At 35.9% G+C, this 16,223-nt stretch overlaps 1 protein-coding gene across 3 annotated transcripts in view; it reads left to right on the top strand.

Moving 5' to 3' along the window:
- The window catches only part of ITGB1 (integrin subunit beta 1), a 51,674-nt gene extending 35,708 nt beyond the window's left edge, over positions 1–15,966 (top strand). For 2 of the 3 annotated variants that reach the window (XM_039478901.2, XM_074405252.1), the window contains exons 9-17: positions 166–255; positions 2,036–2,176; positions 2,336–2,535; positions 4,058–4,296; positions 4,515–4,737; positions 5,698–5,930; positions 7,607–7,773; positions 9,011–9,091; positions 14,658–15,966. In XM_039478901.2, the coding sequence (XP_039334835.1) occupies positions 166–255; positions 2,036–2,176; positions 2,336–2,535; positions 4,058–4,296; positions 4,515–4,737; positions 5,698–5,930; positions 7,607–7,773; positions 9,011–9,085 (1,368 nt within the window). In that variant the 3' untranslated portion in view covers positions 9,086–9,091; positions 14,658–15,966. The remainder of the gene's footprint in view (positions 1–165; positions 256–2,035; positions 2,177–2,335; positions 2,536–4,057; positions 4,297–4,514; positions 4,738–5,697; positions 5,931–7,606; positions 7,774–9,010; positions 9,092–14,657) is intronic. The other variant, XM_039478902.2, reaches the window with a different exon arrangement.
- The last annotated feature ends 257 nt before the right edge of the window (positions 15,967–16,223 follow it).

The raw sequence follows: 16,223 nt of genomic DNA, 5'->3' as shown, positions 1-16,223 counted from the left end.
ATATTAATTTTTAATCACATATCATAAAACTGGTTTCTAGGTTTCACCCCTAAAGTTATTTAGGAAACATGGGAACTGACCTTTAAAGATGAAAGTTGCTCAGTAGATGCTAATTGGTTGAATGAATAGTAGTTGTATTTTACATGTTTTATCTTTTAATTTCAGGAACTGAAAAACTTGATCCCTAAGTCAGCAGTAGGAACATTATCTGCAAATTCTAGCAATGTAATTCAGTTGATCATTGATGCATACAATGTGAGTACATCTTAAATAAGATCAGTTTTAGACAATACCCTGTTGGGAATACTTTGTTCAAAGAAAATGAAACTTCGTGCACACTTTGGCAAACTCAAAGGACTGCAGAGAAACTTAAATTCTGTATCTGGAGGAAAAGCTTTATACATATTGTCTTACAAAAGCAGATTCATAGCCTAAACAAAGCAAAAATATGATAAAGGTATGTGGGAAATATTTCCAAATATCTGTTTGTTTATCATTAAGGAAGAGATCTCCTTGTTGGAAAGCAATTGTAAAACATAGCTTACATTTAAACTTTTACAGGATTTCTCCAATCTCTTTTCTCCCCAAAATATGTTTTATAGAGTCACCTAGTTTGATGAACTATGCTAGAAACTCCCCCCTCCCCCACACAATTCTTCTCTTCTTATATATTCAAAGTATATAGTTTTCTATTTCAGGAGGCACACACATTAATATATACATATACCACTAAATCTGTAAAAAATGTCAATAAACGTGATTCACCAGTTGAAAAAAGATTTATAGTGTTCTTTTTCTACCCACAGATGGGAGGATGTTGAATTGAAATTAAAGAGGAATTGGCTTCTCCTTTTTTAGCATAATTCAGTATACTTTAATCATGCCCAGTTAGCTCTAATTAATAATCATTTAAATAATCTGAAGGCAGTTGTAATACTACGGTAACCCTGTGTGCTGCATGCACCACTGTCAGCCCCCGTCCCTCTAACCCTTTGGCAGCTTGAATTTTAAACATTTTTACTTCATGCCATGGAGTACCGTAATGCTTTGGAAAGGCTTGATTTGGAGGGGTTTTTACAAAGGTTTTTAAGATTCCACTTGTCCGCAGCTTTTCCATCCGCCCCGGTCTTGGATAATTTTCCTAACTCCTGTCTTTTCACCGGTATAAACAAAAGATAGCTTGCCACTGCCCCAGCTCCATTTGCCCTGAATAGTTTTATACTTTGAACAAGCACTGGCTTGAATCCCTCCTTCTTGCGGGATTTTGTTTTTTGGTTTTTGGCTGGGCTACAATGGTTCCTTAAGCAAATTTGTTCCCAGACTGCATTGTGGATTGTGTACCCTAGTCCATAGTTAGCTGGAGGGGTAGGACCACAGAAACACCATTTTGCCAATGGGGAGAACAGCATTTATTTATTCCGCATTCTTTTTTTTTTTTTTGAGATGGAGTCTCGCTCTGTTGCCCAGGCTGGAGTGCAGCAACCTTGGCTCACTGCAACCTCTGGCTCCCAGGTTCAAGTGATTCTCCTTTCTCAGCCTCCCAAGTAGCTGGGATTACAGGGGCATGCCACCACACCTGGCTAATTTTGGTTTTTTTTTTTGGTATTTTAGTAGAGATGGGGTTTCACTGTGTTGCCCAGGCAGGTCTCGAACTCCTGAGCTCAGGTAATCCACCCGCCTCAGCCTCCCAAAGTGCTGGGAATACAGGCATGAGCCACCACGCCTGGCCTATTCCGCATTCTTAAGACTCCTCCTAATTAGTAACAGCCCTCTGTACTGTGTGATCCTGAGTATTTTAACTCAGTGATTAAAACAGGAATACTCTTTTGAATTGTGTATTTTATTTTGAAGATTGGATCTTTACTAATTAAAACCTGTTTCTCTGGGGTCTGTGTTTTCTAGTTACTCAGTTGGATTTGGCCTGTAAATATTTTATGGAAATTATTTTTTTTTTTCTGAGCAGTTTATCCATTGGTTTTATGCATTCAAGTAGCATTTTGTTGACTTTCCTGCATATAATTAGGCATTCTTTTAGTCCCTTTCCTCAGAAGTCATTTTGGAAAACGGCAAATTATCAGAAGGAGTAACAATAAGTTACAAGTCTTACTGCAAGAATGGGGTGAATGGAACAGGGGAAAATGGAAGAAAATGTTCCAATATTTCCATTGGAGATGAGGTACGTTGTAGAAAGCATTTTCTATAGAAAAGAAGACTTTGCTTATTTATAAGCAGATTTAGTTTATACTTTGAGAAATGTTAAGTGAGAAGCTTTTTGAAATATTTTTAGTAGATTTAAATTGCTTAATTGGTTGTTGATCTTTTTTTTCCCTTCAAGGTTCAATTTGAAATTAGCATAACTTCAAATAAATGTCCAAAAAAGGATTCTGACACCTTTAAAATTAGGCCTCTGGGCTTTACGGAGGAAGTAGAGGTTATTCTTCAGTACATCTGTGAATGTGAATGCCAGAGCGAAGGCATCCCCGGAAGTCCCAAGTGTCATGAAGGAAACGGGACGTTTGAGTGTGGCGCATGCAGGTAAGCTGGTCATTGTCAGATAGTGACAGAAAGGGCTACATTGGTTTAGAGTAGAGGCAGGTCATATTTTGGGATGTCCAAGAATCTCTCTCTATTTGGAGCAAATGTTTTTTCTAACCATGGTTGCTTACCACAAGATCAGTTCGATGATCTTACGTGTGATATTTATAGGAAACTCCTTCCTGCCTTTTCTTCTTAATTACTCTTTAAAATAAACGCTTTTATAGCCATGAAAGAAGTATATTCAGCAAATTGTTAACATAGCATTTCTCTCATGTGAGAGCAATCTGAATTTTCTAGAACAAAATAAGCTTGTGTAAAATACATTTACAGAAAAGTGTTTTGAAAAAACGTAAAACCGATGATGGCGATTTCATCTGGGAAATGGAATTGTGAAGCAATAGAAGATGTTTATCTTGTACTACACGTACTTCTGTATTGTTGGAATAATTTTTTTTGAATAATGTGTTGTAAAATAAAGAGAAAATGGTATTTTTAGCATGTAGAATCTAATATTAAGAAAACTAACGAAATTACTTCAGATTTTATTTTCACACTGTGGTTCCTTTTTTTAATTGAAAAATAAGAACTGAGTATACGTTGAATACAGCCTTTTCCATAAAAGAATAGGAGGAGGGGAAAGTGTTTTAATCCAGTGTCAGCCCCAAATAACTAGACTTAGAAGGGCTGTTGACCATGAAAGAAATGCATGGCTGTAGCTCACTATCAATTTTTCATTGTCTGTGCTAAATAACAATTTAAATGTTAGAATTTTTAAATTTTCCATGTTGTGCATATCCTGTTTGACTCATGCCAGGCCCATTTTTAGTAAAATGTCATTTAACCAAAAAGATTATCTTGAAAATACTTTGCCTTTCTTTGCTTGTATTTTTACTAGATAGAGAATCAGTGCATTCAGTGTGCGTGAGCATTATGTGTTCTGAAAATACACAGGGATCCTGAAAAGTCCGCACTTGTAGGATAAATTTATTTTTAAATAGTATATTAGTTATATTTTAAGTGGTATACACAGTATGTTTTTTTCAGCTTCTGTACACTTTGTTTTGCATGTGTTTATTGTACTTATTTAGGTTAATAGATTGTTGCTTTAAATTTAGAGACAGTTCACCGAGAATAGGAAATGTAATAGCATACCATTTAAAAATGTAACTAACGTAACTCTAAAATTAAGTTTATTTTGCCTTTCCACCTGTGTCGTTCATAATTTATTGCTAGATACATTTTTTTTCTTCACCAAAATTGTTACTTTCCTGAAGAGATTTTTTTCCTAGACTCTTGCATATATTCTGTAGAAGCTGAGTGACTGGGATGTACATGTGCGCCTGTGTGTATTTGTCCTTGCTTGCACATGTGTGTACACTTCACTGCACATCTGTGACGTGTGGCATGGACACTCCCATCTAATAGATTGGTAGCTCGAAGAGATATTTTTATAGTTTTATTTCCTCTCTTTTAAATTATTTTTGTTTTGAGCGATTGCAATTGTGGAATCTTTCTTCAGGTGCAACGAGGGGCGTGTTGGTAGACACTGTGAATGCAGCACAGATGAAGTCAACAGTGAAGACATGGACGCTTACTGCAGGAAAGAAAACAGTTCAGAAATCTGCAGTAACAATGGAGAGTGCATCTGTGGACAGTGTGTTTGTAGGAAGAGGGATAATACAAATGAAATTTATTCTGGCAAATTCTGCGAGTGTGATAATTTCAACTGTGATAGATCCAATGGCTTAATTTGTGGAGGTAAGTAAAGGGCTCAAAGTGGTTGTAAGATGTGATCCCATCTAATGCCTCAAAAAAATCTTAAGAGTTTACTTGGTGCATAAGTAAAAAAGGGGTAGCTTGAGGGTCAGCCCTGCCCCTAGATACACTTTCTCACATGTTGCTTATTGTACTTTTCAGTCAATACTGTGATTGTATGTTTTTACTATTATTTTGAGAAATCATATGCTTAATTGCAGGAAATGGTGTTTGCAAGTGTCGTGTGTGTGAATGCTACCCCAACTACACTGGCAGTGCGTGTGACTGTTCTTTGGATACTAGTACTTGCGTAGCCAGCAACGGACAGATCTGCAATGGTCGGGGCATCTGTGAGTGTGGTGTCTGTAAGTGTACAGATCCAAAGTTTCAAGGGCAAACGTGCGAGATGTGTCAGACCTGCCTTGGTGTCTGTGCTGAGCATAAGTAAGTATTTCCTAATTGCTTGAAATAGTTGATACTTCCTCTTGGCTCTCCTAAGCCTGTATTATTACTAGAACCAAAACAGTGCCAATATTAGATTATAGTATAAATAAAATGCCTGCCATGTGGAAGCCTACTCTTTAATTCCTAAAAGTTCTTTCTCAACAGCTAGTATTTATTACACGGTATGAAGTGTGTCATGTGAGAGTTGTACTATTATTTTGATCTGAATTTGCTAGATAATTGAATTTACATGCTAACCTTTATTAAATTGGCATTACCAGTGCCAATTTAATTACTATCTTTTGACAAAGCTGAGCCAAATGAAAGATTTTTCCTCTTGAAGAATTATTATACTAGTAACATATTATTCAAATTACTACGATTTTGGCCAAGCACAGTGGCTCACACCTATAATCCCAGCACTTTAGGATGCCAAGGCAGGTGAATCAGTTGAGGTGAGGAGTTCGAGACCGGTCTGGCCAACATGGTGAAACCCCATCTCTACTAAAAATACAAAAATTAGCCAGATGTGGTGGCATGCGCCTGTAATCCCAGCTACTTGGGAGGCTGAGACACAAGAATTCCTTGAACCCAGAAAGCAGAGGTTACAGTGAGCCAAGGTCGCACCATTGCACGGCCTGGGTGACAGAGTAAGAATCCATCAAAAAAAAAAAAAACTATTATGATTTTTATATTATACATTTACTATGTGATGGGGCTAATTTGTTTTACTATCTTTTATTTCTTAATAGGGTTTTAATTTGAACTTAATATTTTATTATGGAAAGTAGCATATTTTTACATAATTTCTCCATCCAGAAATGTAATGTGCCTCTTCATTTGTTCAGATCCTCCTTCATAGCTGTTTATTCAATTTCATCACAAGAGTTTAGCATGGAAAATATGTCTAAGTAAATATTTATTGAAATAATAAAATATAATTTTTTTTTTTTTTAACAGAGAATGTGTTCAATGCAGAGCCTTCAATAAAGGAGAAAAGAAAGACACATGTGCACAGGAATGTTCATATTTTAACATTACCAAGGTAGAAAGTCGGGAAAAATTGCCCCAGCCAGTCCAGCCTGATCCTGTGTCCCACTGTAAGGAGAAAGATGTTGATGACTGTTGGTTCTATTTTACATACTCAGTGAATGGAAACAACGAGATTATGGTTCATGTTGTGGAGAATCCAGGTATAAATCTGATGATTTCAAACCTTCTTTTCATCTTATGTCTTGATTCTGCGTATTTAGGCCTAACATCTAGAAACAGCCTCCAGCTGGAATATTTTAGGTTCAAGTTGGGAAATTTTTCATCTCTTGAAGCCTAAAATAGTATTTAATTAACCATACAAGAAATAAGGAAAATAGAGTTCCATTTTTAAATTTTCTGAGTGGAGAATTTGAAGATTAAATGCAATGATCTATGTAAGACACTTAGAATGGTACCTGACACCAGGTGCATAATAAGACTTTTTTATGATTGATGATTTTAAAATTAGAGCTTGATTTAGTCTTGAATACTGGGAAAGATAATTTGCTAAAGGATGTTAATATATAAGTGTTGAATTTGTTTAACTTCTCCGGAGGTGCAACTTTTTTTTTTAATCTTCGTTTTCCTAGTAGCTTTTTATAGATTCTTTGGAATTTGCTACTTTAGTGTACATGTTTTTGTGTGAACATAAGCTTTCATTTCTCTTGGGTAAATTCTAAGAATGGCATTTTGAAGCATATGGTAAGCATATGTTCTTTGTAAGAAGCTGCCAGACTCTTAGAGTCTCGTACTGTTTTGCATTATCAGCTAGGTGTTTTGCAAATATTGTCTCCCAGCCTGTGCCTCCTTATCTTTTTGTAAGTGTGTTTTGAACACCACAGGTTTCAATTTTGATTAAATACGGTTTACCAAGTTTTCCTTTTGTGAATCTTGCTTTTACGTTGTCTGTAAGAACTCCGCCTAACCCAAGATTTTAGAGATTTTTTTCTCCTGTGTTTTCTTATAGAAGTTTATTATAGTTTCTGGTTTCACATGTAGATCTGTAACCTATTTTGAATTAGTGTATGGCAAAAGGGTCAGGTTTTTTTCATATCAGTGTCTACTTGTGCCAGGGGCATTTGTTGGAAAAAGACTGTCCTTTCTCCACCTTTGTTGAAAATCAGGTGACCTTACATGTATAGGTCTGTTTCTGACTCTGATTGCTGTTCCATGTATTCAAGTCTGTCCGTTAGCTATACCACGTGGTCTTGTAGCTTTATAGCTTGTCCTGAAAGCAGGTAATGTGAGTCTTCCAACTTTATTCTTTCCAAAACTGTTTTTGAGACACTTCCCTCGTTCTCTGCCTTCTGTGTAAATTTTAGAATTGGTTTGCTAATTGCAACAGAAGTTCTGCCAGGAGTTTGGGTGGGATACTATTGAGTTTATAGATCCAGTTGGGAAGAATTGACATCTTAGCAGTATTCGATTTTGTAATTCATGCACATGGAATATCTCTCCATTTTTTCAGTCTTAAAGATTTCTTAGTAATTCTTAACATGCAGATCTTGCATATATTTTGTTAGACTTATATGTAAGTTTTTCATGCTTCTTCATTCTGTAGTAAATGGTACTGTTTAAAAATTTCTATTTTCAATGTGTAGAAATATATATATTGAAAAATACATGATTTTTGTTCATTGATCATGTATCCTGCAACTTCATAAACTCACTTGTTCCAAAGGCTATTTATAGATTCTTTGGGATAGCGTGCATTCACTCTCTTGGGTGTTTATTCCTGTATGTTTTTTATAGGATACTGCACAGCTCTTTGTGGGTGTGGCTGGACTCTGCCTGTGTCCGTCCCTTGTGCGCTCCTTACTACCTTCTTGTTTTCCAGAGTGTCCTACTGGTCCAGACATCATTCCAATTGTAGCTGGTGTGGTTGCTGGAATTGTTCTTATTGGCCTTGCATTACTGCTGATATGGAAGCTTTTAATGATAATTCATGACCGAAGGGAATTTGCTAAATTTGAAAAGGAGAAAATGAATGCCAAATGGGACACGGTAAGTTACAAAACATGCAAAAAGCAAAGTGGCTTATAAAGCAAATGTAATACTCCTAAGACTTACTTATTATTAATGTCAGGCTGGTTTTTAAATTCCCTTTTAAATATTTTGGTCCCGCAAAAGTTTCTCATTCAAAGAATTTGCGTTTAATGAAAACAGAAAGCATCCTAAATATATCCCATTGAAACAAAACATTGATTATAAACATGTATATTCTGGTTACTGTGGCCAGTACTTTTATTTCTTTAATAGTTTTGATCCTAAATCTGCCTTTTCATCTAATGTGAAATAGAATCCTAAATGATGTTACCTGTGTAGCAAGCTATTCAATGGAAAGCTGCTGCTTTCTTAAAAAACAACAACAACAACAATAGAAAGACAAAGAACCTTCAGTGAAAGCCAGATTCAAAAGGTTATATGCCAGGCGTGTCCAACTCGCAGCTCGTGGGTCACATGCAGCCCAGGACAACTTTGAATGTGGCCCCAACGCAAATTCGTAAACTTTCTTAGGAATTGTAAGATTTTTTTTTTTTTTTTTTGGTGACTTTCTTTTTTAAGCTCATCAGCTGTCATTAGCATATTTTATGTGTGGCCCAAGACAATGATTCTTCTTCCAAGGTGGCCCAGGGAAGCCAAAAGATTGGATTCCCCTGCTATATACTATGTGATTTCATTTAAGGGACATTCTGGAAAAGCAAAACTATATGGGCAAAAATCAGTTGTTCCTAAGGGCTGGAATGAGGGAATGGGTTGACCGCAAAGGGCTGTAAGGAAACTTCCTGGGATGATCTTGATTGTGGATGTATTTATGTATTTGAAAACTCATGGAACTATGTACTTTAAAAAGGTATATGTTCCTCTATGAAAATTATGTCTCAGTAAACCTTGGCTTATAAAAATTTTAAAAGCCCGAAGTGACTGAAAGTTTATGTTAGCATTTAGTGCTTTGAAATATGGAGTCAGATGGTGGGGTAGCCAAATGTCAGCCTCTGTGTATTCATCTTTTGATACAAGAAAGCGTTGACAATCTTTAGGTTTTTTTAGGTTGTAAATGAATTGGAGTTATTTGCACTTAACTACAATTTGCTGGAGTTTTAAAAAATTATCAATTTTTTTTAATTATAAATTTCACAAGGGTACAAATAGAAAAAAAAATCCCTTTATAGTGTTTGAACACTATAAATGTCTATTTTTTTTCTGATGAAATCATTAGGAACTATTTCTTTTACTTTAGCAAGAAAATCCGATATACAAGAGTCCTATTAATAATTTCAAGAATCCAAACTACGGACGTAAAGCTGGTCTCTAAATTGCCGTTCGTATTTTCTTTCACTTTCTGCCTTTGCATGTGAACTTTTACTTTTTTTACTGCACTGTGTGCCCTTTATCACTATTGCTTTTCTTTTTTTAAGTCTGGCTTTATTTATATCGCTATTGCAGCTTTTCTTTCTGTGTGTTAACTTTGTGTTTAGAAAGACTAAAATAAGTAATGTGGTATAGAAACAGCAGCCATATTGTAGTGAGAAGAGAATGTGATTTGCAATCAGACCTCAGGTCAAATTCCAGCTCTTCCACTTAGTAAGTAGAACAGCATTGAGCCACTTCACTTCTCTCATCTATCACAGGGAGTCAGTCTTCTGTATTGTATGGGGCAATTGTATTCGGCAAATGCACTCCAGTATATGAAATCAGCTTGTGAGCTTTAATCCTCACAACAATTCTATGCCTAGAATGATAGTATCCTTTTTTCTTTTTCTGTTTTTGGTTTTGTTTTGTTTTTTGAGACAGAGTCTTGCTCTGTCACCCAGCCTGGGGTACAGTGGTTTGATCTCCACTCACTGCAACCTCCGCTTTCCAGATTCCAGCGATTCTCCTGCCTCAGCCTCCCAGGTATCTGGGATTACTGGTGCCTGCCACTATGCTCAGTTTGTTTTTATATTTTTAGTAGAGACAGGGTTTCACAATGTTGGCCAGATTGGCCTAGAACTCCTGACCTCCAGTGATCTGCCCGCCTTGGCCTCCCAAAGTGCTGGAATTACAGATGTGAGCCACTGTGCTCCTGCCAGTGTTATCCTTAAATAACAAATTGTTAGAGTAAATTTTAGGTTTGGATAGTGAAAACTGATCACGAACTCCAAATTGCAAAATAGAAAATTAAATGTAAATTGGTATGATATTTGTGTGGTATGCAACTACAATACCATTATTATTGGTTCTCAGAAGATTTGAGATTAATTTCTTGAATATAACTTGAAATTTCATTAAAAGCTGGAAGACTATATATATATATGTATATATCTTTGTATATTATATATATGTCTGTGTCTGTGTATGTAAGAATGATTCTAATTTTCAAATGTAAGTTTGAAACTGTTCCTATCTGAATTTTCATGAAATGCTTCCATCATATTTCAAAATAATCATGCAAGCTCCTAAAACTCAGTGATAACCAAGGTTACTTGTGATTAGAACTAAATTCTCCTGACTGGTGATCGGGAACTCTTCTTCCCTTTCCCAGTTGACTGACTGTAATAGGGCCTGGAAGATTTCCAATTTTCTCACTGCCTACCTTATTTTGCAGTTAAAGACGATGTTAGTAACACTTACATAAAACTCATTGTGTCTCAGGCATGATTGTAAACACTTAGTCTATATTTAATCTTCATAGTGAAAGTTGAAGGAATGATGTTTATACCTGTTTTACATATGAGGAAACAGACACATAAGGGTTATGTAACTTGACCGAATTCACACAGCTAGTCAGTCAGAGAGCTGAGATTTGAACCCAGGCAGTTGGGCTCCAGAGTCCATGTTCTTGTTTATGATATTCTACTTGGTAGCAGTTATGTATCTTTAGAAGTCCCTGTTACCTTTTAGGAAGAGGTAGATCAGTTTTTTTTTTTTTTTTTTTTTTGAGTTGGAGTTTCGCTCTTGTTACCCAGGCTGGAGTGCAATGGCACCATCTCTGCTCACCGCAATCTCCACCTCCTGGGTTCAAACAATTCTCCTGCCTCAGCCTCCCATGCAGCTGGGACTACAGGTGTGCGCCACCATGCCCAGCTAATTCTTTTATAGAGATTTACAGCGTTTTGACAATTTGTTGTTCCTCTGTCAGAGTTAACACTGCCTCTGTTGGTAAACATCATAGTAGGGAAGTCACTTGAATACATGGAACCCAGTGCTGCAGTTAGCTTATTGACTGTTGAAAGTGTGCTTACAAACAGATCACGAATAAGAGCCTAAAGTACAGGAATGTTTAATAGTTATAAGCAATATAGGAAGTACTGATAATATGAGAAATCATTAACTTGTCAGATTTTTATTTCTAAGTAGACCATAAGACTTTTAAAAGTTAAATTTGATGGCAGAAAATTATATGCAGATTCACATATGGGAGAGTTGGAACATACTTGTATTAGTCTGTGATGACACGTTTTTCTTGTTCTCAGTACTTTACAGAAAGTCATTTTCAGAGGAAAACTGATTAATTAGTCAATGAAATTGCGAGGCTTTTTTTTTTTTCTTTTATATTATTTTCTTTAGTTGTAGGTCAAAAATAGTCAAATACTGACAATTTCATGTGGTTATTTTTCATGGGAGAAAAAGTTTCTTTCATACTGAGAGGTGAAATTTTGACCCTTTCTGTACCTTTAATTGTGTTTTGAAGGAAATTGTCAGTAAATGTTATTTAAACTTAATGTTTATAATGTAGATATGGCTAAAATGTTGCTAAAAGCAGCATTTAATGTAATTCAAGAAGCAAAAGTTTGGTAAAAATTTCTCTGCATTATTCAAGTCCAGGCAATTTGATTATTTTGAGATGTTTTCTCAAGAAAAAGTAGAACTTAACTAAGTAAAATTGAAATAATAAGCATCAAGAAATTATATCATGGATTGTAAAAAAAAATTTCCGACATGGACTGAGGTTTGCCCGTCAATTATGTCATCAATATTTTTGAAATAATGGGCAGGCACTAGTTACTTTGGCCCAGGTAGGAGCGTTAAAAAGAACATATCACATTCTCAGCTTCTAACTGTTGGAGTGGGTTAAAAAAAAATTGTCATCTGCTGCTATGCAGGTTTAAATGTGGATCCCAAATCTCCTACGGTTCTGCATTACATATCTAATACGTTATAGAAGCTATTCCAGAGTGAGCACAAAGGTGACATTTTACTGAGCACTGAGGGCTTCCTTCCGTAATATAACCCTGTTCTCTTGATGCGGGTTTTGTTGGGGTTGGGTGGTGTTGCACTCTGAATGATGGAAACTAATCTGAATTATTTTAGTTTACCTCCATTTAAAATGATGCCTAATGCAGATAGTGAGCTTAATTTTACCTCTAACCTTGCATGTTAAACTTTTGTTTGGATGGACTTTGAAATAATAAATTCAAATGTTTGTGTATATGACAAGATAGATTTTTCTCCAAAGGTAAGTTCTACCACGTAAATTACACTTTGGACTCATCTGTGTAGGGCTTTCTTTCATTATTATTATTATTATTATTATTTTGTCCTTCCCTTATAATTCTTGAGTATTAAATACTAGATTTAGCAAATACATTATTTTAAAGAAAGTTAATTAGATAATAGTTTATTTTCCCAACATATTTGAAGGAATGAATAGCACTTAGCCTCCAATCAGATAGGATATAATTGTGGAGCCTAACTTACTTGTGCTCTGGCTTTTTAAGATGGTAGTCGCTAGAATCCAGTTTTCTGACCCCCATTTTGAAATGTCTGCTGTCACAACTGTATGATGTATTAGCTTCAGTTGGGACTAGAGCTGAGAGTTTGATGTGCACAATTTTGTCATACACGTTATATGCTGTTTGTCTCTGAGGGATCCTGAGTTTCTCCATGTTTCTGAAACACCTGATCAAGGTGTATATTGAGGAAAGGGGACCGAGGGCTGAGGCATGTTGTCGGGTTCTGACTGGTATCACACAAGCTGCTGAGCTGAAATCACAGTGGTTTATTTGGTGTCTTGCAGAAGGCAGCTACACAAGTGTCTGGCTTTTTCCTTCATCCCATAGGTGGGATACTAATTTTCCCTCAGTGGTATCCCACCTGCAGGATGATGTTCAGATTTCACAGCAAGGCTTCTAGGGCCATTCTTCTGTTGTCTCCTCATCTCAAATCATATGCCCCTGACTCTTTTTCCTTTTTTTTTTGAGATGGAGTCTTGGGCTGGAGTGCAGTGGCACAATCTCAGCTCACTGCAGTCTCTGCCTCCCGGGTTCAAGCAGTTCTCCTGCCCCAGCCTCCCAAGTAGCTGGGATTACAGGCACCTGCCACCATGCCTGGCTAATTTTTTGTATTTTTAGTGGAGATGAGGTTTGACCATGTTGGCTAGGCTGGTCTCAAACTCCTGACCTCTAGTGATCCACCCACCTTGGCCTCTCAGAGTGCTGGGATTACAGGCATGAGCCAAGGCACCTGTCCTTCCCCAACTTAAAAACTGTGAACTGTGTATATTTCCACTTAAAATGTCCCATTCTTTTCCCTACACCTTAACTTTGCATAGATTTCTATGTATCAACCAGTAGTTTATAGTCAATTTCATGATGAAAATATCCTTAATTTTCTCAGATAAAATTAATCACTTTTTTCTCATACTATTCCCAGATTATGTTTGTAACTCTGCTGTGTACTGTATCAGAGTGCCTTATTTTCGTGCCTCTCACCTTCCTTGAGGGCAGAAATTGTGGCACCAAAAGGCAATCCAAATACAGTCTGCAATGAAGTATGAATAAAATTTAAAAACAAAAATTACATTTAGATCAAAAACTGCTTTTAGATGCTTTCTATGAATTTTTAAAAATCATCTGCAATTGGTTCTGTAGTGAGATATAAAACTAAGCAACATTTTAAAATCTTAATTTTTGCCTTAAAAAAGTTTCCCTGGTAGTTAATAAGTATTTTTGATTTGTACTCACTGTAATTTTCTCTGATAAAGTGTCATTTGGTCACACGTCTCATTTGGCTTTCAAGCCTGCTTTCAATTTATAAGAACAGGAGAAAAAAGAATGCTATAGCAAGTATTAAAATGTAGCACTTACAATATATGATAATTTTCAAGGAAAATGGTGATATGGAATTACATGTTTTTTTCTGCTTAAAACATCACTGTCAGTATGTTTTTGGATCTTGAAAGACCTCTTGCATTTATGGCTTGGGGTCTGCTTGCTAGGCTTGACTTCAGACCTGTTTACTAAATTACAGCATTGCAATAAGACATTTCACCAATATGATAGTGAAGAATAACAGTTTTTTCATAAGGAATGGTAATTATCTAGCATTCTAAGCAAAATTGGCAGTGTGACTTCGTGGGGCTCAGTGCCATTCGTGACACAATGACAGCCTTACCTGAGAATTCTCTAAATTGGTAACTTATGTAGGAGAGCCCAGAAGGACACCTCCCTCCCAGCAGTGAAAGCCAAGGATTCCCATTTTGATTAGCAAGCGCCTTCTGTACACAATAAAGGGATAAGAATCACACAGTGATGACAGCGGAGCTGATGCTTCCTTAAGGCAGGCACTACAAGCTAGTTCAAAGGAGAAAATCCACGATGACAGCACATTCTGTTCCATGGAGAACTTTCTTAAATCAAGCCACCAGTGGAGGAAGGACTCAGTAATGAAATAGCACCAGATAACAGGGGCATCATTTGGTTTGTAAAGCGAAGCTTTCATTTTGCATTTTTATATATAAGCTGCTATTAATGCCTTTGAAACAACTGTGATATCTGGACAGATAAAATAGAAATGACTTCTTAAAATGGCTGCAACTTCTAGATTTGATTTATAAAATGATGCTACATGATTTTAGTAGAGTAACTCATAATTTTTTTCACTTTTTTTTTTTTTTTTTTTTTTAGGGTGAAAATCCTATTTATAAGAGTGCCGTGACAACTGTGGTCAATCCGAAGTATGAGGGAAAATGAGTACTACCTGTGCGAATCTCACAACACTGAATGCAAAGTAGCAATTTTCATAGTCACAGTTAGGTAGCTTTAGGGCAGTATTGCCATGGTTTTACTCATATGCAGGTTTTGAAAATGTACAAATGTATAATTTTTAAAATTTTTTTATTATTTTGAAAATAATGTTGTTATTCATGCCAGGGACTGACAAAAGACTTGAGACAGGATGGTTATTCTTGTTAGCTAAGGTCACATTGTGCCTTTTGACCTTTTCTTCCTGGACTATTGAAATCAAGCTTTTATTGGATTAAGTGATATTTCTATAGCGATTGAAAGGGCAATAGTTAAAGTAATGAGCATGATGAGAGTTTCTGTTAATCATGTATTAAAACTGATTTTTAGCTTTACAAATATGTCAGATTGCAGTTATGCAGAATCCAAAGTAAATGGCCTGCCAGCTAGTTAAGCATTGTTTTAAATCTATCAGTTTGCTCTTAGCCTGTTAATCATGACTGATGACATATCTGAAAAACAAGTATGTTGAGAGTTGCTGTGTAAAGTAGGTTTGAAATAGTCTATCTATGAAGGCCATGGGAAAAATTCAGAGTTAGGAAGGAAAAACCAATAGCTTTAAAACCTGTGTGCCATTTTAAGAGTTACTTAATATTTGGTAACTTTTACACCTTCCCTTTATGAATTCAAGCCTTAGATAAAAGTACTGAGCAATTTCCTGCTAAAAAGTCCTTGATTTAGCACTATTTACATAAAGGCCATACTTTACGAAGTATTTGCTGAATGGGGACCTTTTGAGTTGAATTTATTTTATTATTTTTATTTTGTTTAATATCGGTGCTTTTAATCACCTAATCTTTTAATGTATTTGTTTGCAAGTTGAGGGTAAGACTTTTTTTATCAGTACTTTTTCTTTGACGTTTTAGCTGTAAATTTGCCTTTTTAATGAACATGTAAAGTACCATGGCTTATGCAACAGCTATCACTTATGCGAGTCTTACTTTTGAATTAGTGCCATAACAGACCACTGTATGTTTACTTCTCACCATTTGAGTTGTCCATCTTGTTTCATACTAGTCATATTCTTTTTTTAAGTGCCTTTAGTTTTAATAGTTCACTTTTTACAATGCTATTTACTGAAGTTATTTATTAAATATGCCTAAAATACTTAAATCGGATGTCTTGACTCTGATGTATTTTGTCAGATTGTGTGCATGAAACTTTTATAGATTAAAAAAGTTGAGGAAAAGCATTTCTGGTTGGTGGGTATTTCGCTTAATGAAGCTAAAACATAATTCTTTCAAAAAATGTACCAGGGACATGAGAGTGGTATGGTAAAATACAGACTTGAAGACTGTCCTTGGGCTCTCTGTATAATGGTGGATAGATCTTTATCCTGCTGTGCTGGGAGGTAGGTTTCATCCTGATATTAAGCAGAATTAACTTTATGAACATCATCTTAGAACCCTTAGTAGGTGCTGGAAATTGTATTATTTTGTTTAAGATTAT

This window comes from Saimiri boliviensis, chromosome 8, assembly GCF_048565385.1.
Source record: "Saimiri boliviensis isolate mSaiBol1 chromosome 8, mSaiBol1.pri, whole genome shotgun sequence".
In the NCBI taxonomy this organism is placed as follows: domain Eukaryota; kingdom Metazoa; phylum Chordata; class Mammalia; order Primates; family Cebidae; genus Saimiri; species Saimiri boliviensis.
Note: the sequence above shows the minus strand (reverse complement) of the source record. Positions and strands in the feature narration are given on the sequence as shown.